The 27,973-nt window shown below is 34.1% G+C and overlaps 1 protein-coding gene and 1 long non-coding RNA gene across 2 annotated transcripts in view; one reads left to right on the plus strand and one right to left on the minus strand.

The window, feature by feature from the left end:
• Nucleotides 1-27,973, plus strand: part of LOC129061728 (uncharacterized) — a 91,888-nt gene that overhangs the window by 35,822 nt on the left and 28,093 nt on the right. The gene's annotated exons all lie outside the window — the stretch shown is intronic.
• SCN9A (sodium voltage-gated channel alpha subunit 9) overlaps nucleotides 9,308-27,973 on the minus strand; it is a 77,299-nt gene continuing 58,633 nt past the window's right edge. The window contains exons 18-26 of the mRNA XM_054562472.1: nucleotides 27,330-27,484; nucleotides 23,747-23,920; nucleotides 20,550-20,672; nucleotides 16,612-16,893; nucleotides 15,660-15,713; nucleotides 14,696-14,833; nucleotides 12,655-12,759; nucleotides 11,755-12,025; nucleotides 9,308-10,500 (exon numbers count right to left, since the gene is read on the minus strand). Coding sequence (XP_054418447.1) covers nucleotides 9,308-10,500; nucleotides 11,755-12,025; nucleotides 12,655-12,759; nucleotides 14,696-14,833; nucleotides 15,660-15,713; nucleotides 16,612-16,893; nucleotides 20,550-20,672; nucleotides 23,747-23,920; nucleotides 27,330-27,484 — 2,495 coding nt within the window. The remainder of the gene's footprint in view (nucleotides 10,501-11,754; nucleotides 12,026-12,654; nucleotides 12,760-14,695; nucleotides 14,834-15,659; nucleotides 15,714-16,611; nucleotides 16,894-20,549; nucleotides 20,673-23,746; nucleotides 23,921-27,329; nucleotides 27,485-27,973) is intronic.

Genomic DNA, 27,973 nt, shown 5'->3' on the forward strand with positions numbered 1-27,973 from the left:
AGCTAATTATTGGATAAGAATTTCTTTTAGATGCTTTAGTCTAAAGCTTAGACCATGAAATCTGCCAGCCTTTGCTGAGGGCCTCTGTTTGCTTGTTGGGCCATTCCTTTAAGACACAGGCAGGACGTTTGCCATTTTGCCCTTGCTCTTCCTGCTTATGCAGAACCTTAAGGTCAGCCAGAGGTGAGAGCTCCTGACATGTGCACAGCCCTGGGATGCTGATGGCCCGGGGATACTTATGGGTTTGAAATGCTCACAGCCTTGTGAATGAACGCATGTGGTTTGTAGATTCCCAGAAATATGTTGTATCCTTACAAAGCCTTTATGAACATCCCAGTCCAGTCCCCAGCTTTTCATTTTACATTTTTGATCATCTTGTTTACTCCAACTATTATCATTGTCTCAGGCAACTGCAATTTTAAGTAATTGCACACAACCCCAGGGAAAAAGTTGTTTGTTCTGGTCGAGCTCTGGGTCAGGCCTAATAAAGACAGCTTTGCAAGTGGGCTCTCCAGGGAATTGACAAGCTATTTTCTGGGAACAGGGCTTTTGGGAAGCTCCAAACCCATTTTGTCCTCTCTAGCGGCTTTTAGGTTACAGGTTTTCACTGTGATTGTGGAACTGTTGGTTTTCAAGGAGCTTACTGTTTGTACTGAGATTCAACCATTGATTTTCTTTTTAAAAATTTTTTAAAAGATTTATTTATTTTTAGAGAGAGGGGAAGGGTGGGAGAGAGGAGAGAAACATCAATGTGTGGTTGCCTCACGCACCTGCCCCTACTGGGGACCTGGCCTGCAACCCAGGTATGTGTCCTGACTGGGAATTGAACTGGCGACCCTTTTCTTTGCAGGCTGGCGCTCAATCCACACTGAGTTACAGCAGCCAGGGCTTCAGCCATTGATTTTCTTTAAAAAATTCTCCTTTGGTTAATTTCCAGAGCTCTGAAAACATTGATTTTGACAATTTTGCCAGCATCCTTATTCTTTTTTTGAGAAGTAGATTTTCAGAAGTTCTTATTCTGACATTTCCACTGATGTCCTGATGTCTAATTTAAAAAAAATAGGTGGTAAAAACAAGCACATATTCTACAAAAGGATATTCAAGTTCACTTTTTAAATTTCCATTCTTAAAATATTTAACTTGCTATGTACTGGAAAGGTAAATTTTATGAGGTGGTTAATGATCATACTAAGCCTTAACATACTTTCATGAATCATGCAATGTGGCTTGTACCATAGATTGAGAGTTACTTCAGAAAATGCATAATAAATTATTCCCCTTTAAAGTTCCTACTCTGTTCTTATGTACTTTGGAACTATTGGGCGCCAGTCTCTCAATACATGAGGAAGATGAGGCTCAGCAAATATAATGCATCGTTCAAGTTCACAGTCACATTGTTAATGACAGAAAAATATAAACTCATGTTACATATTATGTAACTGTGTATATGTATATTTACATTTATTGACAATTTGTAAAGGCATAAGATGGTATTGCAGTCAGTAAAACAGTGCTTAGATATCTTTAAGTGCTTTCAATGTCATGTCCAATTTGCTTTATTGATCTTATAAAGAGGAAGAGATTAGTTCTGAAGGATTTAGCTTCTCAGGTGACAGAAATGGGAGGGGAAAAAAAAAAAGAATTCTCTTACCGTAGGAGGAGATAACTGGACAGGAAGAAATGCGAATATGGAAAAAATGCCGAAGGTTGCCATTTTAAGCTGCCATATGGTTTCTCAGCTTTGTATAGATCAAAGGGCTTTGTTTTTCTACCCAAGCACTGGCTTCTTTAGACTAAGCTAATCATGAGTCTTCCAGGTTTAGACATGAGAATTAATGAATGGCAAACTTTATTTCAAAAGAAAATATTAAAATATGTTTGCCTGCAAACAGGCACTTCTTGTCTGCAGTCATTCTTCAGATTTCAGGTAAGCTGTGCATAGAGTCACAAAGCTCAAATAGATTGCTTCTCTTTTTCTCTTTGGCTATCTCTCAGGTCCCTTTCTGCCTTTAACCTAGCTCTAAGTGGTATTCTGGCTGTGGGTTGTAGAAGGCAGACCCATTATATCTAAAATACACGAATGATGGGTACTTCTTTAGAGAGAAACACATCTTTTCTTTTTGTTGCAAGAATCAAAGCAATATTAGGTGACTCTAAACTAGTTAACAATCTTTGTTCTGAATTTAGGGTGAAAATGAAATGATTAGCCTAAGATAAGTAAATAAAGGGAAATAAATTAGGTAGGAAAATGAAGCATGGAGGAATTCTTTTCCCCCTTGTTTCCTCCCAATCCTCTCTCATCACAGCTGATTCTATTGAGGACATCAACTAGAACCAACATATCAAGATGTGCTGTGTTGTTTGGGTAGATTACAAGAGAATTCTATCTTTACTAGATTCCTAAAGGGAGTCAAACTGAATTTTGACATTTAGAAGTTTTGTGGTTGTGAGCTTCATGGGGTTTTTAAGAAAAAAATATTTCCTATAGAGTTTTGGTATCTATTTCTCATCCATAAAATTTTATTACAAAATTAGTTCTTAATTTCCAATATTGAGAATATTAAGGATAATAATAATGTCCTAGCCACAAACAGAAGCACAAATTTCTATCTTAATTATAAATTTTAACCTTTTATCTTTAAATCTTTGGCCTGAACTGCCAAAATGAAATGAATATTTTGAATCATTTTTTTAAAAAAATCATTCATTTAAGTTTATTCCTAGGTACTTCATTTTTCTTGTTGCTATAGCAAATGGGATTTTTTTTTCCTGATTTCTGATTCTGGTATTTCATTTTTGGTGTATGTACAGAAATGCCTTCAATTTCTGAATATTGATTTTGTATCCTGTTGTTTTGCCAAATTCATTTATTAGGCAGAGTAGTTTTTTGGTGGAGTCTATAGGGTTTTCTATGTATGCTATCAGGTCATTTGCAAATAGTGGCAGTTTTACTTCCTCCTTTCCAATTTGGATGACTTTTATTTCTTTTTCTTGTCTGATCACTGTGACTAGGACTTCCAATTCTATGTTGAATAGAAGTGGTGACAGCGGACAACCTTTTCTTGTTCCCAATCTTAGTAGAAAGATTTTAGTTTTTGCCCGAGTATGATGTTGGTTGTAGGTTTTTCATATATGACCTATATTATGTTGAAGTATGCCCCTTTTACTTCCATTTTATTGAGTGTTTTTATCATAAATGGACACTGCAACTTATCAAATGCTTTTTCTGCATCTATTGATGTGATCACATGATTTTTGTCTTTCTTGTTTATGTGATGTATTATGTTATTGATTTGAGAATATTGAACCATCCTTGCATCCCTGGGATGAATCCCACTTGATCATGGTGGATGATCTTTTTAATATTGGGAGATCTGGACACCTACATGCAAGAAAATGAAATTTGATCACCAACTTACACCATAAACAAAAATAAACTCATGATGAATAAAAGACTTAAATATAAGTCGTGTCACCATAAAAGTTTTAGAGGAGAACATAGGCGGGAAACTCAGATACCCCAAGCAGCAATATTTTCACTAATATGTCCCCTAGAGCAAGGGACATAAAGGAAAAAATTAACAAATGAGACTTCATCAAAATAAGAAGCTTCTGCATGGCTTAAGAAAACATCAGCAAAATGAAAAGGCAACCAACCATATGGGAAAATATATTTGCCAATGATAGCTCAGACAAAGATTTGATCTCCAAAATATATAAAGAACTCACATGACTCCACTCTGGGAAGACAAACAATCCAATTTAAAAAATGGGCAAAGGACCGAACAGACACTTCTCCAAGGAGGGCATACACAAGGCCCAGAAACATATAAAAGGATGCTCAGCATCACTAGCCATCAGAGAGATGCAAATTAAAACCACAATGAGATACTACTTCACACCGGTCAGAATGGCCATCAGAAACAAATCAACAAACAACAAGTGCTGGTGAGGTTGTGGTGAAAAGGGAACCCTAGACACTGTTGGTGGGAATGCAGACTGGTGCAGCCACTGTGGAAGACAGTACAGAATTTCCTCAAAAAGCTAAAAATGGAACTGCCTTTTGACCCAACAATTCCACTGCTGGGATTATACCCTAAGAATCCCAAAACACCAATTCAAAAGAACCTATGCACCCCAATGTTCATAGCAGCACAATTTACAATAGCCAAGTGCTGGAAGCAACCTAAGTGACCATCAATAACTGAGTGGATCAAAAAAATATTGTACCTTTATATAATGGAATACTACAGAGAAAGAAAGAAGGAGCTACTACCCTTTGCAACAGCATGGATGAAACTGGAGAGCATTATGCTAAGTGAAATAAGGCAGCGGGTGAAAGGCAAGTACTACATGATCTCACCTGTAAGTGGGACTTCTAATAAATGAACAAACAAGAAATATATAACCAACAACACTGAAATAAAAAACCAACTGACAATAATGAGGGGAGGAGGGAGGCTCCAACAGGGAAAAAGAGGGGAAGGGTCAAATCAAGGAACATGTATAAAGACCATGGACAAAGCCAAAGTGGGGAAGGATTGAGAGTGGGAGGTTGGAGTAGGTGGAGCAGGGGAAAGTGGTTTTGGGAAAAAAAAAACAAATGTATTAGAACAATAAAAAAATTTTTAAAAATTTTAAAATCATTCATTTATAGAGATGAGAGTGAAAAAACTACTAGTAACAAAAGGTTAGCCCCTGAATGTTTTTTTCTTTGGCAAAACAGCTAATAAATTATTAAACTGAGTGGCTAGAGTGTGTTTAGAATTATAAAAATTTGCATTAAAAGAATATGCGCAAACTGAAGTCTTAAGTTATGACCAAGTATTACAAAGCTTTTGAGAGTGGAGCATCCTGATACTATCTTTCCAACTATTCTACAATAATATATAACTTAGGTAACAGAGTATATTATAATAAAGCAACCTAATACATATAACATATACATGATTCATAAAATATAACATCAATATATTACTCTAGAAATTTATAATTAATGTATTGTCATTTTTGTCCCCTCCTCAAAGAGATTTGTATTCATTATTTAGCTAAATAGAGGAATTACAACCTCAAAATTTTTTCATGGAATAAGCTAAACCTTTGTAAAGGTGCATGTGTCCCCATTTTAGCATGTTGTTTGACTTCACAAACATCAATAATAGCTCAATTTTGAAATATTTTGGTGTATATGTCACATCATTAAATGTTTATTCATATGAAAAGGGTGTATGAGTCTTTGGGGTACCATATTTACACAAAGCCATGTAAAAGAGAGAACATACTGTTATACTGAACATTGATGGAAAGTGCATTGTACTCCAGTGTGACAGAGAGGTAGCCTGGGCAACTGTTTTTTAAGTGGCAAACTGATGGACACACTAAGTACTATTGCTAATATAAACTCTTGGTTCTGTGTTGTCAGATATTGTTCTAATGGCTTCATATGGATTTTCTCATTCTATACTTAGGACCATATTATGATGTAGATTATCCTCATTTTGTAGATGAGAAAGCTGAGGCATGTACTGGGTGAGCAATGTATTCAGGAAACTCAAGAGTCATGACTTAACTGGGATCCAAATACAGTTCTTCTGTATTTACCCTTCACCATTATGTATGCCATACTAACATCGCTCAATGCATGCGCGCGCGCTCTCTCTCTCTCTCTCTCTCTCTCTCTCTCTCTCTCTCTCGCGCGCACACACACACACACACACACAGTGTGTACTCTGTGTGGCTAAATGTTTGTATATTTTTATTTTCTGTCTCAAGTGTTTTTCCTTTGGCACAAACTCTGTTGCAGTTTTCAGTGAATTGCTTTGGGACTCTTTATTTTTTACTCCCATCTTCTTTATCCTGGAAGACTTCTTATGGAGGACATTTAAAACTGTTAATCTTTCGATTAAAAAAACAAACAAACAACAATCCGTAGCTGCAACTTATTTAGGGATGCACCGATTTATCTCCTTAAAGATTCTCACAGAAACAGAAAACACATGCAAACATGATTTTATTTTTCTGAGGACTTTTATTTATAGATTCTATTACATTGTGTAAGTCTCAAATATAATGGCAGTATAATAGATGACAAATTCAAACTGAAGTATGAGCATACATAGATGTATAAAATTTGTAAAGACTTCTATGTAAATAGTATTCTTATATTCATGGCTATCGATATATATATATATATATTTGCTATCGATATATTTTTGTGAAGCAATTCTTGTTTTCTTCAACATAATGTAATAAACCACTGATATTTTAAAAATGTGGTGGTCTCTATACATACGTCCTAAACCTAGGCCAATGACTTGACCATTCTAACTAACATAGCTGGCCCTCATTTCATTACTTTCATTAACATTTCTCCAAAATGTCTATTTAGAACTGCTTTATTTACATATGCATTTTGTCTTAACTCTTTTTAATAAACCTATCAAAATTCTATAAAATCATGCTAAACATTTTGAGTTGAGATTTAACAATCAGCATTTTAGAATTGGCTGACAAGTCACTTATATCTTTTGCAAATGATGGAACAATCCAAAAGGTAAAATGAAATTCTCCCATGTTTATTCAAATTATATGTATACATTTTTGTTCAAATCTGTTTGCTTACATTTTATTCAAACTTAAAATTTACAGTGTAACTGCCATTCTCCATCATTAGGTGAAATGAGTTCAGTGATTATGTAATTTAAGTGTTAGTATGACAATGCCTTCTGGAGGGTGATAGCTCACAACCAGTACAAAAGAGTAATGTAACTAATTTTTCTTCAAGCTCACACTGTACTAAATGAGCTCTGATCCAAATATTGCTCTTAGTTGCTAAAAAGTCAAAACTAGACATTCTTGGGAAAACATGTATATGTACAAAACCTAAATATGTTATATATTTTTTAAAATTATAGTTCATCATGAAACAGGGGAAACAACAACTTCATATTTTTTGAAGTGTTAAGAAGGAACTGTGATGAGGAATCAGTTGACAATATTTTTATTTCACATAGAAATTAGGAAATGTATAAACATTAATAGTAAATCACACATAAGTCTGCCCACCATATATTTTTTCACATTATCGTCTGTAAATATGCAAAATGCAGTTATATTTATATATGTTTAAAATAACCAGGATAAACAATTCAAATTAAAGGTGATATTAATTTCTTAATTTTATGTATTAAAAAACCTTACAAATGTAATATATTTTGTATGGTTCCCTAATTAAATTGTCCAATGTATTTTTCAACCGACTTAGCAAGTATGAGATGAAATGCTTTACAGAGTCTAGGAAAACACTGCATGGTATCTTTTATATTACATTGAAAAGTGGCTCAAATAACCAAAGATTAATGATTGAACATAGTTGTAAAGAATCTTTGGCCCTAGATTTAATTTTATATGTACCTTACGACAAATGTCTACAAGTGAAAATCTCTTTCATTGATGTTATAAAATACATCACAATTTAAAAATTTTCTAGATAGGAAGTTCTGTGGAAATCTCTCTTTGTTTTTGTTGACATTCTCACCTGTGTTTCTTAGTCACTCCTACTTTCTATTTCTCATTCTCTACCCATACCTCTTCATCTCTATAGGTATGTTTAAATCTCCTTTATTTTTAACTAGCCAGAACAACAAAAAATGTGTTCAAGTATTTATTATAGAAATACAATTCATGTTACTTTTTAATTTAAAAAAGCAAATGAATGACCTATCTTCTAGATGTTTGCTTTGAAAACTCCCACATCTAAATGAAGCTACTTTCTCCTTACCTAACTCAATTTTTGCCTGCACATGTATAACTTGATAGGAGGAGGACCTCATATTCCTGAAATAAACTGATGAAAAACTGTGCCATGGCCATTCTTTTCAAGCCACTATTAATAAGAATTACTTAAAAACTAGACTTAAAATCCTTGGTAGGATGACACCAGCTATAGCAAAATGAGTATATGCTTCATTAACTATAAGCTCAGGACAGGATACTTTATTGATTGATGAATAATATGGCTTCATAGCCATGAAATTTAAGTAGAAAGTGCCATCCTCCTCATTTTTAGATGAAAAAATAGCAGTCTAAAAGACTGCTTGTACAAATTAGTGAAGTAAATTAAGTGGCAAGAAAGCAAGTTGGCAAGAATCTCAGTGGAATGCTTTTTCATTTATTCCAAAGACAAGTCTGAGTTGAAAGTCTGTCATATATTATGACTTGAAACTTTGCCATACATTTAGGATGGTGTACAGGTGATACAGTAAATACTGTGCCCATGTCATCATCTATTCAGACGTGTACAATGGTATCAAACAGCTACCTGCATATCAGAAAGTACTTCATTGAAGGGAAATATTTTGCTTAGTGCTAAAGGATGACTAGACAATACTGCATGAGAAAGCAGCAAAATGTGACAAAAGAAATTAAAAGGTAGTATTTTGGGGCAGCAGAGTCTAGTGCCATTTTATATAAATAATAGTAAATAAAGCTTTCATCAGTTGTTTCTTTTTAATTTATCTTCTTTCTTTTGAGGGGTGTGATACTTATGTGGAATAATTTTTCATGTTCTGTGGTTATATGAACTAAGAAGGATATAAAAAGACAGGCTATAAAGCACAATACTCTAAAGGTAAATCTTAATTCTGGTTGTTACACGAGTCAAGATAAATGAAAACTATTTGTTGAAATGAATAGCCTACATATGCTTTTAATTCCATAGCTTTTTATAGGCACATATAAATTAATTGTGATTACAATATAGAATAAATTTAAGCACCTCAAAATATGGAATGACCTCTGTTCATGGATGTAAGAGTTTTGATCACTAACTCCAAAATGTTTTAACTAAACATTCATTACTAATGTCCATTCCTTCTATCAGGGCATTTCATGGCAAAGCCACGGCAAAACACTTTTGTAGATATCCATATGATAGATATATGTATGTGTTTTTGTATTTGCATGGGAGACATGAATGTTTGCAATCCTGTGAAAAGACCAAGGTAAATGTGAACATTTTCTACATGGTCTTGTGATTTATTAAAAGCAAATGAAATTAAATTACCTTTGTTTGCTGTAATCATAATCCCTATAGAGTTATTCTTACAATTCTTACAGAATCATTTACCAGTGCAAAAATAGCCATCTGCTAATGCTGCCCACTTGTCTTAGGGAATCAGAGCTTGAGACTGCACTGAATTTGAGAATATTTTGATAAAACATGTTGGCATAGACCTCCTTAAAAAAGTCTTATTAACACAAATACATCACCCTCACAGGCTGTAAACAGTGTAGTAAATATGAAGCTCTATATTTTGCTTTCCTTGCCATCCTTTCCTTTGTCTTCCTTTTCTGTTTTGTCTTTTTCATATTTCTCTTTGTCTGGTTTTGTTACACTATCATATGAAGGTGGAAAGGTGGTTGAGGAGGTTGCATCTGTTTTTTCTGGACTTGAGTTCTCATTAACGTTATCCAAAACCATATCCTCTTTATGGGGCAAATCATCATCTCTGTCTCCATCTTTTATGTATATACTTGATATATTTTTGACATTTTGCCTTAAGCGGTGACGTCTGTAAGCACGCTGAATAACAGTAGCAGACACATCCTCTTGTTTTCGTTTTAGTGTAGTTGTGATAGGTTCATAGGATGCTTTAGAAGGATTTGCTGACATGAACCTTTCTTCCATCTGTGTACGAAGAGAGTCCATCTCTCCGCCTTCACCCAAAACACGTTTTGTAAAAGCAAATAAGATGTCAAGACAATGGATCCGGTCACCATTGACCATGGGCAGATCCATGGCAATGAGCTGGACTTTGTTTGGTTTTGCTAAGAGAAGAGGAGGATCCAGGGCAGCTGCAAAATCAGAGAGTTTTCTATATTCTATAAACTGGGTGGCATCGGGATCAAACTTCTCCCAAACCTTGTAGAACATCTCAAAGTCGTCCTCACTCAGGGGTTCAGTACTTTCCTCAGTAGCAACGCTGAAGTTCTCCAGGATGACAGCGATGTACATATTCACCACAACCAGAAAGGATATGATGATGTAACTGACAAAATAGAAAATCCCAACAGAGGGGCTCCCACAGTCCCCTTTAACTGAGCTTCCAGGGTGATCTTTTTCAGGGTCACAGTCAGGAGGTCCGCTATTAAGAATAGGTGCTAGCAACCCGTCCCAGCCAGCAGAGGTGGTAATCTGGAACAGGCAGATCATGCTGTTGCCAAAAGTTTCAAAGTTGAACATGTCGTCAATTCCAGCTTCCTTTTTAACGTAGGCAAAGTTGGACATTCCAAAGATGGCGTAGATGAACATGACCAGGAAGAGCAGGAGGCCGATGTTAAACAACGCAGGAAGGGACATCATCAGGGCAAAGAGCAGCGTGCGGATCCCCTTGGCCCCTTTGATCAGCCGTAGGATTCGGCCAATCCTGGCAAGACGGATCACTCGGAACAGGGTCGGGGACACGAAATATTTTTCTATCAGCTCAGTCAGAAACATACCTGGTAAGGAAGGAAGGGATAAATAGGCAGTAATTAAACGTCCATGCTACAGAAAGTCTCGACTCTAAATAGTGTTATCTGCCAGCTTATCTCTTATGATTTCGGGACTGTCATTTTATTGAAAGATTTCATAACAACCAAAGGAAAATGATTAGATTTACAATTGTGACATTCTCCCTCCTTCACTAAGTTTGTGGACATTGATATTCTCCCTCCACAATAATTTTCTTAATTGTAAGATTAATACCTACTCACAGAGAAAATTCAAGAAATACAACTTTAGCAATAAAATGCTAAAAAGGAAATATAAATTTTCTGAAGTAACACTAATCATAACTATTGTTAATGTTTTGTTGAGTAATATTTCAGACGGTTTTCTATGCAGGCACACACATACACACACACATGAATGTAATCATGTTACGCAGGCACTTTTTGTAATCTGTTTTAGTCACTTTGGGTAATAAAAATATTTCCATACAAATGACAACTAACTAACTTCTTATGGTTGTATTCTGTCAAAATAAACACATGGTGAAGAATTTTATATTAGTTCCAATTTCTGATCTCCACAATTTCTTCCTGTCTAAAATTTATAATTCTAAAATAAATGCAATCCTAAAATTCTGGGCAAGGAATGTACAGATAATTTAAAAAATACACAAATGGATACAACCGCTATGGTAATGAAAAGGGAACAAAGTATAAAATCATGTACTGTGATTCATTGACATGACTGAGGTTGGTTGAGAAATGATTATATTTTATAGACTTCCTAAGTAAATAGCCACAAGAAATAAAGATGGCATTTCTTGAGACTCTAAGTTTACTTTGAATTCAGGAAGAATTTTCATGAAGTGTCACCAATATTCTGGCTATAATATTACCCTTAATGAAAGGGCAGTGCTTGTACGTGCTAAAACTGGAAGTGACTTCAGATTCTGCATCGGTCTTCTAAGACATACCTATATCTGACACAGTTGCTACCATTGTGAAGGGTAATCTTGGAAATCAAATACTGGATCAAGTGGTATCATGTGCTTCCAACAAATAGAAAACTTGAGACTTTGAGGCCTGTATTGCGAACCAAGGAATTCTGACACAGTTATTTTTTTGGTATAGTTTTGTTTTTAATGTTCCTTCATTCTTTCATTTTATTAACTTACTCGAAAGTAAATTTATATTCAAGTTCTCTGAGCATGTGTAGAGTTTAGTGTCATTCAAAATGAAAATGTGATCAATAAATGGTCTTACCAACAATGGAGATAATCACGATCACAAAATCAAAAATGTTCCATCCTACGGTGAAGTAGTAGTGTCTGAGAGAGATCAGTTTCAGCACACATTCTCCAGTGAAAAGGATAATAAAACCCACATTTATCCAATATAAGACAGTAGTCATGTATTTACTTTGATTCTCATTTTCTACCATCATGGTTATCATGTTGAGGCAGATAAGAACCATAATGGTGATATCAAAAGCTTGGTTTGTTACTAGGTCAAATATACATCCTTGGAATTTGTTCTGCAAATAAACAACAATAGTATGGAATGTATAGTAAACTTAGCAAGTAGTGTCCACCAATCATTGTATTAGTAAAAAAAATTGTTTAAAAATTTTTTTAAAGGTACCTGACTTGAAAACATGCATAAACTATCCCTAGTTTGTGCTTTCTATAGGGAATATAATTATAAATCAGAGTAAATGAAGTCTTTTGTTGTTATCTTTCAGTTCATCAGTTCAGTATTCAGTTAAACTTGTATACGGACATTGACTTTAAAGTTTATCCACCATAGTATGTTATATTTAATCAAAACTACAATTATTTTGCTATTCTATAGGCCACTGTAGCAGTAAGTTGTGTAGCTAATATAAAAGCAAAGGCATGTGTAATTATTTTTTATTTTTATAGAAGAATAAAAAAATAAGAAGGAATATTAAGAACTGATACATTGTTAAAATACATATATTAAGTTTTATAAGGGCTTTTGTTAAAAATATTAGACATTTTTCAAAAATTTTTCAAAGTTAATTCAAAATATTCATGTTTAAGAAATAGTTATATATTAAAGGTGAATTAAAAATAATTTGAAAATTTACATGCTAAAGATCTATATTTATACATATTAACATATATTTATATATTATTTTACCCCTGGCCGAGGTATTGGCTTTTGTGGTTTCTTAGATCCCAGCTTTTTCATTGCATTATAATATTTCTTCTGTTCTTCTGTCATAAAGATGTCTTGACCTCCAAGGTAAAAAAAATAAAGAAATCTAGTTAAAACCAGAATCATTGTCTAGATCTCTCCTCAGATAATTAAGGTAGGTTGATAATGTACTCATAGAGAAATGAATGCACTTTATTATATGCAAAGTAGCTATACATAAAATCTGTTTGAAGGAGTACCTATGTGTAGGCACATGACTCCTTAACATAATGTGTATATATAAAGTATATGTATTGCATATAATAATTATTGGTTCAATTTCTTTTGGTGAGGTAACCTGTGTTATATTAAATTATGTGCTGGTATCTCATTGCATCTGCTACTTGTTACCATGCATGTTATGGCTAAATAATGAACATATTAGAAAGTTATAAGAAATAAAATTATTGAATATATTTTTATTGATTTGGATAATATTTTGGACTTTTATGAAGAGTACAGGCCAAAAAGAGTAGTAAAAATAGTATTAGATTTATATTCATTTTAAAATGCTACATTCCTTTAGCAGAGAAAAATATACAATAAATACATAACACGTGTGTGTGTATATATTTCAAGAAACTTTTTATCTATCTCTTTAATTCCACATAAAGGAATTTCAAAATAAACAATTTTGGGAGTGTCAACATTATGCATAATAGAGTTCTATGTATTGGGGAAATTACTATTAGTCCACAGTCCCTGACCTAAAGGACTTCCAAATTGAATCCATAACCTTTATAATTCAACAGTAAAAACAAACAAACAATACAAAAACCCTGTGACAGCTATATAAAATTTTTGATCCTTTCTATACTGTAAAAGCCGAAATGTCATAAAGTGGGCCCAGAAGCTCTGCATGTTTTTTAGGGCCTATTTCTTAAAATTATTTGTGATTTTTACAGATTCAGGCATGTTCTACATTGATCTGTAATACCAGCTTTTTAGTTATGGAATAAATTAGTGTAATCCATATAATTAGGAACTTATTTAGGGGAATTTTGTTCTGATATCCTTACTTGGAGTTCAAGATGATCTGGTTATTGCTTCTCTTTAGTTTTCCTGGGCTAGGTAATACTCAGTTTCCTATTATTTTGTATTTTTAAAAATTTATTAAATGCCCATAATAACCAGACTCCCCTTTCTGTCTAAGAGTGTTTTAATTCACTTTTGCTCTATTTGATATGTGGTCTTTATGTAATTTTTGTATTTATTTGATCTATTGATAGTAGGCAGGAGAAAGACCCTTCATATCAATGCCAAGAGCAGCCCAGATCTTCTATTGCTTACTGATGGGGGCTCAATATCATAGCATGTCAAGAACTTACCAGAGAAAGCTAGGAAAACACTGGGGAGAGAATTCTGAATAAGAGGCAAAAGTCAAAGTGCAGAGTTTATCTTTTCTAGATGATACATACCCTGGCTGTCAACATAAGGGAGGGATAAAACTAACAGGAGAATACAGAATGTTCCAGTAGTTGAAACAGAAATCTGAGGGGAGTGCCTCCCTAGCAATATTCAACAAATCTTAATTTCTATTACATGTATCATTTTTTTCCTGCTATAATATATAAACTTCTTGAGCTCAGGAGCCATATTTTATGTTGTACCTCCTCTAGCCCAAGACATAGCATGTAGAACAGTGGCTCAGGATAGAATTAAATAACTACTTGTAAAATGTGTTTTGAATAAAAAATTAGTGCATTGATTTTTCTTAATTATTCAATCCTCTACAGAAAACACTGAAAAAACCTGATTTGTTGCCGTATTGCTTAAAAATAGTTATGACATAAATTATTTTCTGTGCAGAGATGAATGAGGTTAAACATATCTGTAACTGTATGTTGGCTAATTATTTACAAAATAAATGGAGTCCTAATGAAGATAATTACTAATTGATATAAAATTAAATTGCACATTATATTTTTGGGAAAAATAATTGTTCCTATTTTTCAGTGCAATGGAAGAAAATTAAAACACTTATCTTTTTTTTCTGTTGGTTGAAATTATCTATGATGACACCAATGAACAAGTTCAGAGTGAAGAATGACCCAAAGATGATAAAGATGACAAAATAAATATACATGTAGAGGTTGTATTCATACATGGGTTGCTTGTTTACCTATAAAATTAACAAAAGTTAGCAGCATGTTGACAGTAATGTTCATCATTTTCTTTTTCACAAAGTAATCCAAACCGTGCTATTCTAGGTCAACTTCGCTTTTTAGAAGTCATAATATTATTGAAGTTCAACATGATCAATTTAAAAAATTTTTTCAACATTAAATATTTATTATATGCTTACTATATACATGAACACAATCTTCAAATCATTGGTAGGACAATTTAGTAATAAAATGCCTTAAAGTGGGTTTTTGTTTCCAGAAAAAAACTGCAGAAGAGAAGATATATATTTATATACATTTTTTAAATTGGATTACAGAAATGTCTTCACTGGATTTTACTTTCTTAGTGAGGAACTTGCTTCACATAAACACTTTCATGGCACTTAAAAATATAAAAATAAAAACTATGAATAAAACATGTTATTTCATTTTAATTTTGATTAACTAATATTTACTGAACACTTAATTATCTCTAGGTTAAGTGCTCTACTTGCATTTTTTTGTTGGATCCTCAGAACAATCCCATGAGGTAGGTATTGAATTATTACTCTGTATACAGTCAATAAACAGGCTCAGAGAGGTAAAGTAATTCACTTAAACTCAGTTGCATGGTTTGTATGGTATGGCAGAGCATGAATTTGAGTCAAGGTCTTTCTCCAAATGCATGTACACCTAATATTATTACTATACTATTAGGTGGAAGTTTTTTAGTCTTTGTGTATATACCAGGGACACCTTGGAGCTACTGTTTGAAAATGGCCAAACTAAACTAAGGAGCTTTTTAAAATTATAGATTTCAGTTTTATGCTGACCAATACTTACATTAACAGAATCAACAGCTGCATACATAATAGTCATCCATCCCTTAAATGTTGCCTGTAAATATAACATTTAGAGAATCTGAATGTGAAGTTCATACTCTAAAGCAGTCACACATTAGTCCATTTAATGTTACATTTATTAAGTAATATCAAACCACTAAGTTTTCCTGTATTTCAAAGTACCACTTTAATATAAAGGTGCTATGTCAAGAGGAAAAAAAAAAAAAAGGACATATTCACCAGTCACATTCTAAATCTTAACCCTTATTAGCTATTTCTAGGTTGTTACAATTCCTGCAAATTTTGCACATGAACTTTTTTAAAAAACGATTGTATTTATTTATTTTTAGAGAGAGAGGAAGGGAGAAAAAGAGGGAGAAAAACATCAATGTGTTTTGATGTTTTTCCTTCTCACACGCCCCCTGCTGGAGACCTGGTCTCCAACTCAGGCATGTGCCCTGACTGGGAATCAAACTGGCAACTTTTTGGTTCGCAGGCTGGCACTTAATCCACTGAGCCACACCAGCCAGGGAACATATAAACTTTTATTTTTCCAGAGGTAGAGGAGAATTTTGTGAAAAAAGGCAAAGAACAACTTATGTCCATTTCTTAGGGATTCTCTGTGCCAGTGGGAAGTCCCTCTCATTCCCATGCAGTATAAAACTGGAAGTCCAAAAAAAAAAATGACTTCATTTTTGGAGCAACATTCAGATGGTACAATGGTGAGAGGCCAGAAGACACCAACAAATCAATTATAAATTAATAACTCTTGAATGCAAAAGAACCTATGATTTCCTACTTATTTTTATAGGCAAACATTCTAATCAACACCATGTCTCTTTTTAAAGTCACAAAGTACTTTATCTTTAATTTGTAGTTAATGGATTACTTAAAATAATGACTTCTGTCAGTGTCCACTAAAATATCAAGCACTCATGAAAGGGGTCACTTACAACTTGAAGCAAGGACAGGTAACCGAGTCCAACATTATCAAAGTTCACCTTCAGGTTTTTCCATTGCACATTTTCACTAACATTCATCAGTGCTAAACACTGGGAAAAATTCTGAACTTGACTTGTAGGAAACCGTGACTCATTTGTCATGTTAACACACTCATAGAACTTGCCCGCAAACAAATTCACTCCCATGATGCTAAATATTAGCCAGAATATAAGACACACAAGTAGCACATTCATGATGGAGGGAATTGCACCTATGAGTGCATTCACGACCACCTAGTATTCAAAGAAAGAAAAGAACGATTAGGTCTCATAAAAATGTTAAATGGGCAACATTAATGAAACACAATGCAGAAAATTAAAGAAGTTAGAAAAGCCACTCTTAAATATTTCAGACATCAAATCAAGCAATCAACATATGTTAACTGAATGCATATGATATGCTCAGCAGAATGCCAAGCAAAACAAAACGAGACAGGAGCCCTGTGATCGACATGTTTACAAAAATACATGATGAACACACAGTGAAACTATGAACAATACAAAACAAAATAACAAAGATGCTATGAAAGCTTAAATGAAAAGAATAAAAATAATAAACCAAAACCTGATATATGTAAGGTGAAGTCGTAAAATCTGCATACTCTAGAAAAAAAAGAAATTTATAAATATAAATCATAATAAATAAAATGTACATTTAAAGGTTCATAGTCCTAGAATTAGCAGCACTAAAATTTTCCCATAGAGAGAAACTACTGATGTGTATAAGCTGAAGTTAAGATTACATATTATTTAGTTGTATGAACCCATTAGATTTAATTGATTCTGCTAGCTGTGTGTTATATGAATTCACTTAAGACCTTGAGACCTGTTTCCTCATCTGCAAAATGAGAGCAACCTTTTCAAAAGTATTATTCTAACTGCAAAAAAATACTTTATTCAGGTCCTTGGTTAAATAGAGATAGTGCTGGCCTCAGTTAAAATGAAAATGAAGTACAGTTTATCTTTAATACTTTATTTCTACTTTTAAGCATTTCCATTGTTAATGATCACCAGCGCCTCTTGCTACTTCCAATCTTCCTGCATGGTGACTATTGTAGCATTTATCACTCTCTAGATTTTCGTAATTGCCCATGCCCCATACTTCAAAACCTCACTATCTTCTGACACTTCAGTTCTAGTCCTAATATGAGTCCAAATGTGTAAAAGACCAATTTATTAAGTAAGTAATTTGTTAAGCTTTGGGCTTCCACACTTTTTGCAATATATCTAGCAAGCTCTTAAGACATTTCCAACTGGTGAAACATTAAGGGTCTCTGATTACTTTCAAGATTGTCTAGAGCAGGGGTTGGCAAGCATTTTGTCAAGTATTTTTAGGCTTTGAGGGTTATATGATCTCAGTTGCAACTATTCAATTCTGCTGCTTTAGCAAGAGTATACATAAACAGTCATGGCTGAAATCCAATAGAACTTCCTTTACAACCATGGTTTTTGGTATGTTCATCCCTAGTCCAGAACAATAGTGTTACCCAGTACAGGTTCCAGTGGGCGTAACATTCTACTAAAAACATTACAGGGATGCCTCCTTTATGGAAAGATGATTCGTACTTTCATGAGATTCTTACAGTGCACATGACACTAAAAGGGTTAGGAAGAACAGGATTAGAGAATGAAGTTCAAAGGGGCCAACTCTTTCACAAGCCACTTTTTCATCCTCATTTCTTGCTAACCTTCCCACAATGTTTATCAGCTAGGCACACTGATTCTTCTGGACATTGCTCAAATGTGCCTTGCATGCTTAACTCTGCGTTTCTCTACCATGTAGCATCTCTGCCTGCAATGCCAACCTGCCCTTTGGGGCCTACTCTCTCAGTCACGGCTCCCATGTCAGCTCCTTGTGAAACCTTCCCAGGTGTCCTCAGGCTGCTACTCCCATCTCTATGTTCCTGTGGTACTGTGTGCTTACTGTTTTATAGCAGATGTCACAGAATAACTACTGTTCTCCTGCCTGTCTCTCCACAACCATTGTCCCTACTCAGTCTTGAGGTACTGAGTTCTATTCACCATGGTATATTTTCTTCATGGCAACTGACACATATTTGGTGTTTAAATGTTTGCTGAAAAAACGTGAGCAGTGATGGGTGTCAGGGAGACAGGTCCATATTGTTCTGATGAGAAGTCATTGACTTGTGAAAATGAATGAGCTCCAGGGCCTCAAGGGAAACTAAATACAAATTGCCTCAAATCATTATTTACATTATTTTTCAAAATGACACACAGTGTGAAGGAACATCTCCTTTTTGCATGATTAATAAATATAACTAAATAGACATGATCTCCCTTGCAAATATATTGATATTAAAATAATCACCTCTACTGTGGATAAAGAAGAAAGCAAATGGGAAAAATAATTGATTGACTTAATCACTGAAGTAATTTTGGAGAGGAACATATATTATTTGTTCCTAACGTGAAGTATAATGTCTGCTCGAGTTTAGGGATCAGTCTAAAGTTCTGGATAAAGTATAACATTCTACCAATGCTCAACAAATGAAGGTAATGTCAATGAATTCCAATACCATCTTTCTGTATAAAATATAACATGTAATTTTTCAATTCTTATATGATAACAAGTACTGAAATTTTATTTATGAATTTTTTGTATAATCATGACATCTCCTACACGTGGCTCCATCATACACTGGCTTCATTAAGCAGTAGAGGAGATGATTGTAATTAGCTTAGCAGGAATAATAATGAAGATCTGTTAGACTAAAAGATCTCTAATAGCCACCGGAAGCTTCAGATTTCTGAACCCCATCCCAGAGTTTATGATTCAGTAGGGCTGGGCTGGGGACTGGCCAATTTGTATTTTTAAATCAGCTCTCAGATGATGCTGATACCTGGTCAGTAGGGCACACTTCGAGAAGCGGTGATAGGCTAATCTGCATGTTAAATTGCTCAGAGACTATAGGTAGAGAGGAAGTCAGATAAATAAATAGATAAAATACAATATAATAAGGATTATATGTATCTGAACATAGAGGAAGGATGCCTAATTATGCCTGATGGTGGATAAAGTAAATGTTAATTGAGGCTTGAAAGAACGGGTAGGTGTTTACCCGATATGTTGATAAATGATGGCTGAGGCAGGGCAGGGAAAAGCATTCCTAGAGAACAGAGACATGATAAAACAGGTATAAACCCGGAAAAGAAGAAATTTGAGGAGAGCAGCAACAGGTAAGGATATAGACTAATTAGAGGTCACTGTCCTCCATGTATTTTAGGAAGAACTTCCTGGTTTAACACAGACCTTATAACTAGGTTGCTGGTAGTCATTTTATCTCACCTTGTTTGTCTTTGCAAAATGAATCTCTTTTTCTAGCATTATGCAGCCTAGTGCAAATTTTGAAAACTCTCAGAGCTTTAGTTTTCTCAGATGTAGTTTGGAGATAATCCCACTTTTACTGAAACCTTTATTTTAAGGATGAAATGAAAAGCAATGGCTGATGCTACTTCACTTCCTTTATTTTTCTTATGTCCCCATACCCAGGGTTGTTCTGTAAAAACTATTATTTGAGCACCTGATATGGGCAAGTCCTTGCTGATTTGTATATGACAGATGTTGACAGGACTAATAGCGTCCTCTTCCCTTGAATTTCCTGGCATACGGAAGATTTTCATTTAAGAAGGAAAAAGTTACTTATTGGGATCTTTGTCTAATAATATTTGATTTACTCTTTGTTAAGCAATATCAACTGAAATAGTGTGTGTATATGTGCATGTATACATACTTATATACATAAGTAGTTCATTATATGTATACATGTGTAAATATAAACAGTTTATAATTTCTACATATCCATTTTTTCTTATTTTATATTCCATTTAAAAATAAGAATATTATGTTAGGAAGTTTAATATTTTCTTACCCTCATTCCTTCAAATCTAGATAAAGCTCTTAGAGGTCTTAAAGCTCTAAGGGTCCGAAGGGACTTAATGGCGCCAAATTCTGAGTACTGAAGAAGGCTTGCAACTAAAGTAACCAAAGAGACCTACAGAAAAAAATAAAATTTTCATTAATTATTTCAGTGAAATAATAAAACATAAAGAGGAAAAGTCAAATTCAAAGATCACTAAGAGCAACTCAACAAAAACAGTATGATTTTATATATCAAGTCATCTAGTCATTGCCTAAAAGAATGGGTAAGATGGATGCTTTTTTTTAAGACAATAGGTTTAAAGGAAGGTTAACTAAAATAAAATGAAGTAACAGAAGGAAAACACATTATTACTTATATCTGAATAAAAGTCACATGTACCTTTCACATTTTGGTAGTCAATGATTATGTACTTGCACATTAATTCTGAACATTAAATTAGAGTAACTATCAAAATTTCAATTGAAATCAAACTTAGGGCATAACAAAGGGTGTGATTCTAAAGCTAAGTCATGAGATTATGTGTAATTAACTCAACTAAATCTAAGCTTTAGTATAAACCTTATTCAAAAGCAAATTGAAAAATCATAATTTCCTCATAAGGTATTATGATATTGAACATAATAGGTGCAAATTATTGAAAAAACTATGGTATAGTCTGTAACTGAGAATATATGTGCATATATACATCTATTTATATATGCATACATGTATGTATATTGATGAGTAATGCTCAATTAAGTAAGTTTCAAATAATCAAAAAACGTATGGAAATCAAACAAGTCCATCTTCTAAATATCCAGTCAGATCAGTGGCTCCAGAACTTGAATATGCTCCAGAATCATCTGGAGGGCTCATTACCGGTGTTTGCTGGAACCAGAATTTCTGATTAGTAGATATTGGGTGAATCCTGAGAATTGCATCCATTGTAAGTTTCCCTCTATGTGTGTCAATGATGTTGGTTCAAGAATCACACTTTGAGAACTACACTAGATATGTTGCTCAATTTTTGAAAAATGAAAAACATTTCAGCTCTTCCCTCAAATACGCATCCCTATATTTGCATCTCTACCATCAAGAATATTGTGTGCAACTTTGCTCTCCATGTTACATTATTAAAACATGTTATATCAAACTTATATAATATATAATTACATTTTTAATTTTTGCTCACCTTTTTTCAAAATATTAAATATTTCATATTGAAGCTATGTACTTTCCCGAGTTCTGCATGTAACATACCCCTAAATATTGAGAATTACCACTTCATTTTTTCAAATACAAAATAAAATAATTTGTTATTAAATACCATAAGACCTTCTTAATTTAAAATAAATTCAATTTTATTTGTAAACTTTTATTTCCTAAGCAGAGTGAAGAAAATAATTATGTTTCTAATAATATGTTAAAAGTTTTTGAATATCTTAAATCTTTTATAATAACTTAAAAAAGACCCACCATATTTATAGGTTAAGAGAAGAGAAATAACCTACATTCCTTCTATTATTTCTTCTTTTGGTTAGCCTTTTTTAAAAACTATTATATTACAAAAGCATCTACCTTATCATTTATTTTTATAGGCGGTAACAAGGTAAAATATACATAAAAGGTGAGTCTAAAATCAATATAAAATCATTAATATAAGGTATCAAAAATTAGATTTTTTTCATACAGAAATCCCAAGAGAATATGTGAGGTATAATGTATAATTAGGAAATTTTTTTCTGTATATCATCTATATAGAAAACAAAGAATGTTATTGCTGTTAATATTTTATATATGAGCTGTTACAAAGGAAAGAGTTTCCAGAGCTTTAGATAACAGTTGAGAAACTCAACTTTTGAGTAGATATGATTAGTTTTGGCTAAATTTTGTAGTTTTTGCTGTTTATAGCCATGTTTACTTGTAATTTTGATATCTGTGGGTAATGCTGTGTTAATTTACCTTTTCTGAATAGTTTGAGAGTGCAGACTTTGGTTAAATGTGAGAGTGCCTGTTGGTACTATAAAAATTTGCATGTTGCCCTCTAATTCCAGACATCAAATGGAAAAACAATTCTAAAAACTATGACTAGTTATATATGTTCTTTCTCTAATCACAAAGGCTAGATTTTTTTTGAAAAATCTAGGCAAATTAATAAAAGATGGAAGGACATAATTAATTCTGAGAAAAATAACATTGTGAGATTAAGGTCATAAATTAAGAAAGCCTTTTAAAAATAATACAAAATATCATATAATACATTATTATATATTATTAAAGCATAATATTAAAATATAAAATAAAATAGAGTACACTAAATAAAAATGAATTGACAATAATGGGTGATGTACCATTGATTTTTATTCAAGATGTGTTGATTTCACAAGCTGTTTTAGGCTCTGTTTCCTATTTCAAAAAGATGAATAAAAAATATTTTCACTTTGTTAAAAATAATAAACTGAAGCATTCTTATGTATTTTCTATTATTCAAGTAATCAACGGTTTTCTGAATTTATTATTTGAAAATATTAATGCCAATTTCTCTGCTCCACTGCCATCTAGAGATGAATGGTTAATTGGTTTGAATGGGGATAAGGGCTGATTTTGGTTTTCCTTATCATTGTGACTGAGATAAATATTATGAAAGTCCATGTCTTTTCTCCTCTCTAACAGAGTTATGTGCTTGAGTACTACCATTTTTATATAACTTTCAGCTAACATATCAGGCAAGTGGATATATCTATCATCTTATTTTCTAATTTTATATTGTAGAAAAATCAGTATTTTATCTTTTTTATCTGTGTCCATGCCTTTTTCCATTCCCACCTCCCACCTTTCAGTTTTTCATTTTGTTCATATTTCCAAAAGGAATAATATCCAAATTGTGTGTGTGTATTTAAACATACGCATATATTTAAAAATCACATATTCTCTGATTGCAGAAAATACATGCAAGAATAAATTATACCTTATAATTTATTACAAAAATTACAAAAAAGGAGTTTACATTTGTTGAAAGGTTTCTCTTAATATTTCTCACAGAATATTTCTACTGGCTATATTAAAATTTCTAAAAACATAACCCTGTAGCCTGAAAGTATAAAGTCAACCAAAATTAAAAAATAATATATAGCATTAGTGAAGGCTTTGCAGAACACTTAACCATAAGAAGAAATTTTCTTTTAAATTTCATTCAAAGTACTTACATCAACAATTAAGAAGTCCAGCCAACACCAGGCATTGGTGAAATACGTTTTATAACCATAAGCTACCCATTTCAGAAGCATTTCCAGAATGAAGACATAAGTGAATATCTTATCAGCATAATCCAGAATAGTCCTAATGGTCTTTTTATTTTCTATATATATGTCTTCAAAAGCCTGTGGAAATAATCAAATTTCAATTCATTTACAATTGAAGGCTTGTGATTCATAACAAAAACAGCAAGAAAATTTTTATGAAAAAAAATCACTGAAACATAATACTACTATGGGCCAACTGACTTTCTTCTGGTTTACGGCTACTGTTTCACACCCAGCTCTAGACTTCTCTCCACCAGGGCCTGCCACTGATCACCAGAAGACACGAGAAAGAGGGTACAAAAGAATGAAATTATTTATAAGACTCTAAAAGAACCAGATCTCTGGCATAGGCAGCAATTTCCATCTCATCCAACTCCCATTTTATCCCTCTTCAAATTGGCCAAGACCTAATTTAAAACTTGATTCCAGGATCAGCCGCTCTGATATATATCTTTCTCACCCTGCACTCTCCTTCACACCCGGCAGTAGGATGTGGAGCTTCTCCTTCAAGCCTTATATGCTTGTACATCCTCAGGAGCACAGAACGAGGCAAGGAAAGGTTTGCTAAATGAACACGTGCAGTAGATTAGTAGGGCTATAGAACACAGAGGATGGTTCTTTCTTTGAATTTGGCACAATTATCTTATCATTCATTAAAAGCTTCAGCTCTATGAATTACTCTTATATTCATTCCATGAATGTGGCACCTTTAACACTCTCAAAGTGACAGACAATGATACTGTAGTCACAGTCACAAGTTCCTTGGGAAATAATTTCAATAGACTTAAACAATTGAGCTCCCTGAAGATACTGAAAATGACTGTTGGCCAAAACAGGTCTAAAGTATTAGAATTTCCTCTTTCAAGTTTAAACAATATTCACCATGTTGGGTAAAATGAAAGGGTCTGCATCCTTCGTGGTTAACATTATACTATCTGTCCACAGCCATGGCCTTGTGCCATTCTTGTTATTCCAAATTCTCCTATCAATTCCTTAAATATGATCCTCAGCACTTTTTGCACACTATTGGTATGAATATTGAGGAAAACAGAGAAGCTGAAACAGAGAGAATGGGCAGATTTACTAAGATGCTGAAAGAAGATTCCAGCAGCTGGCAGGGGTTCTGAGAGTCAATGGAATTAAAATGCAAGGGGAGACTTCTAGCCCTCAGGATTTTCCTGGCCACTCCTCCAAGTTGTGGCCAAATCTGGCCAGCCACAGAGACAGGAATGATGGCAGAAGATAAGGAAGGGTCTTAAGCACAAAGAAGAAGAGTGCTGTTCCTAGACCTGGGGGGCAGAGCAGGGCCAGTAGATGCTGAAAGCTAAATACTCTGCCTGAGTACACCTTGCTCTGACAAGTCCCAGAGCCTGAAACAGGGTTCAGCCTCAGGGCTCCTAGCTTCTGGGGCCAATTTTGTGGATGTGGGAGCAAGGGGCAAGGAGGTCATTATATTTGTTCTGATTTTGGGTGTAGGCATTACTATTACTCATTTCAGTTACCACTTCTTCATCTTTCTGGTGTGGACTCCCCTTTCTGAGGAGCCACAGCATAGTAAAAAGATACAGTGGCTTTGCCATTAGACCTTAGTTAAGTTATGGCTCTGTTATTTACTAGTTTTGAGACATAAAGTAACTTTTCAAACTCTACCTAGCTTCCTCCTTGGTAAAATAAGCAAAATGCTGTAATATCACAGGATCGTTTGCAAATTAAAGGAGAACACCTATATAAAGATCTTGAAATACAATAAATATGTACTGAATTACAGCTATTGCCTTTTATTTATTTTATAGAGAGATATTTTAAAAATCTAGCTCAACTGGTAAATTCCCTGAGTACAAACACCAGCTTCTCAAAATACCTTTTCCCTTTCTTTCTGCTATGATTCCTTCAAATTTCAGTTTTGAGAGTGCCCCTGCCCAAAAGTGTTATCTTCATTTTTAGACATTTTGAATAAGGCATTACTCTAAGTTTTACTTTAATATTTTTGTAATTTCCTTTCTGAGCCTTAGTCATATGTGACTCAGCATGAGATAAACTTCCTTAGTTATTAGGAAAGTAGACAAGATAATGTAGACAAGATTCAGTCAAGATTCCTCCTTGCATTCCATCAGATAAGTGAAGTGGCATTTTCTTATCCATCTTCTGTTTTTGAGAAAAGAGAATTGTTAGGAGAGGCCATCTACAGTGGGCCCAGAATGTCCCTGCATGTTCTCAATGGGTATGCGAAGAATACAAGGCTCTGACTACTCTTTGTTCAGGCCATTTCTTGGGGTTGTTTTTGCAACAAGCAACCTTGCGAGGTGAGATAGGGTCACTGTCTGGAACAAAGAGCAAGGATGCTTAGTGCTTGCTATAAGAGGGTGGGTTCTCTAAGCTCAGTGCTCATCTGCTGTGACGTTCCCCCACTCTTAAAATGTACATTTAGCTCCACACAATGGTCCCATGGGATTTGGGGACAAGGTGAACTGACACAAACATGTTGAAGCTCGTGATGCTTTCTATGCCATGAGTAATAAAGCCCTTTGTCTCTGACTTGAAAGCAACATATCTTCTACCAGCATCCATGAAACAGTAACAGGTTAACTTATTTTAAATAGAGTAAGATCAAATCCCAGATCCAGGAAGGCTATCTATGAGGCAATTTATAAAGTTTTTGAAAATTGTGTTTTTGTATAGTGGGATTTCCAGTGGCATCTCTAGCTGGAACTGGGCTTCTATTGGCTCACCACTATCAGTGTCTGTGGGAAAGAAAAACAAATTAAGAAGAGGCTCAGGGAGCCTATAACTCCCAGACTCCTTTCAACTCTCACAGAAGGTGGTTGGTAAATGTAAAAGAAAGGAAACTTTTCCCACTCTCACCCAGAATTACGATTTATTTTCCCGTATAGTAACACTCAAGATGCTGCATGAACTGACACTGCCTACCTTTGTCTTTTGTCACAGTGTCTCTGGCCACCACTTTCATCTCCATATTTACTCTCCTTCCTATGACACTTCCTACAGTTTGGTAACTTTTAATTTCCTATATATATGATGTTGTTTTATGCTTCCTTCTAATTGTACAACATTCCCCTCAGACCACCTTACTTCACTGGAAAATTATTATTAATCTTTCCAGATGCTGCAAAACATCGTCTACTTTTCTGAAATCCCAGCAGACAATGCTTCTTGCTACAGGCTTTATCAAGTATATTCTTAACTTACAAACACATCCCAGTTCTACAATCACTTGTGCCTCACTCTTCCCTGACTGCTGAGTTCCTTGTCTTACCTGGGTCTTATCCATCTTTGTATTCAGGTCAGCAAGAATAATGTCTGGCATGTAGTAGTGCTCAGTAAACACTCACTGAGCAGAACTAAAATTTTATCTTTGCCACTAATCATAGAGATTGATAGCTAAAAAAAGTTGCCAAGGTATTTTTATCTTCCAACTCATTAAAAGTACTGACAATCAATTTATCGTTTTAGGTGTCAGATCACTTACCAGAGCACCACTGCTGAGCAGGATCATGAGAACAATAAAGCTTTCAAACCAACTGTGTTCAACTATCCTGTAGCATGTTATCCTGATGTTCCACCAGATTCTTCCTTTCCCTGAGTTTATGTTAACTTGGCAGCAAGGGAATCTCCGTACACAACCTGGCAAGAAAGACATGCATATGAAATCCTGATATTCAGAATTAGTAAAATACTAATTAGTAAAATACTTAAAATATGAGGTCTGTCCAGTAGGTATTTAGCCATATAATATGAAAAATAGAGACATTTATTGAAAAAGATATGATATAAGATACAAGAAACATTGTAGAGAATCTCTTCCCTTTCAAAGGTGATTTTAGTTTTGGGAAAGGCCAGAAGTCTCAGGGCACTAAATCTGGGTTGTAGGGAGACTGAGTCACCTGGGTGATTCTATATTTCATCAACAAACTCTGCACGAGACATGATGGATGAGCAGATGAGTTGTTGTAATGAAGCTGGCAATCACCAGTTGCCCATAGCTGTGGCCTTTTAAATTATGGGAATAGATTCCACAGAGAAATGTTCAAGCTTTATGCAAAATTTAATGCAGATTCACTGCTTTATTCATGCAGTCATTTTGAATGCAATGGCCACAGAGTACACATGCTT

Source organism: Pteronotus mesoamericanus, unplaced genomic scaffold (assembly GCF_021234165.1).
Source record: "Pteronotus mesoamericanus isolate MK-2021 breed Mesoamerican mustached bat unplaced genomic scaffold, CSHL_Meso_final scaffold_651, whole genome shotgun sequence".
In the NCBI taxonomy this organism is placed as follows: Eukaryota; Metazoa; Chordata; class Mammalia; order Chiroptera; family Mormoopidae; genus Pteronotus; species Pteronotus mesoamericanus.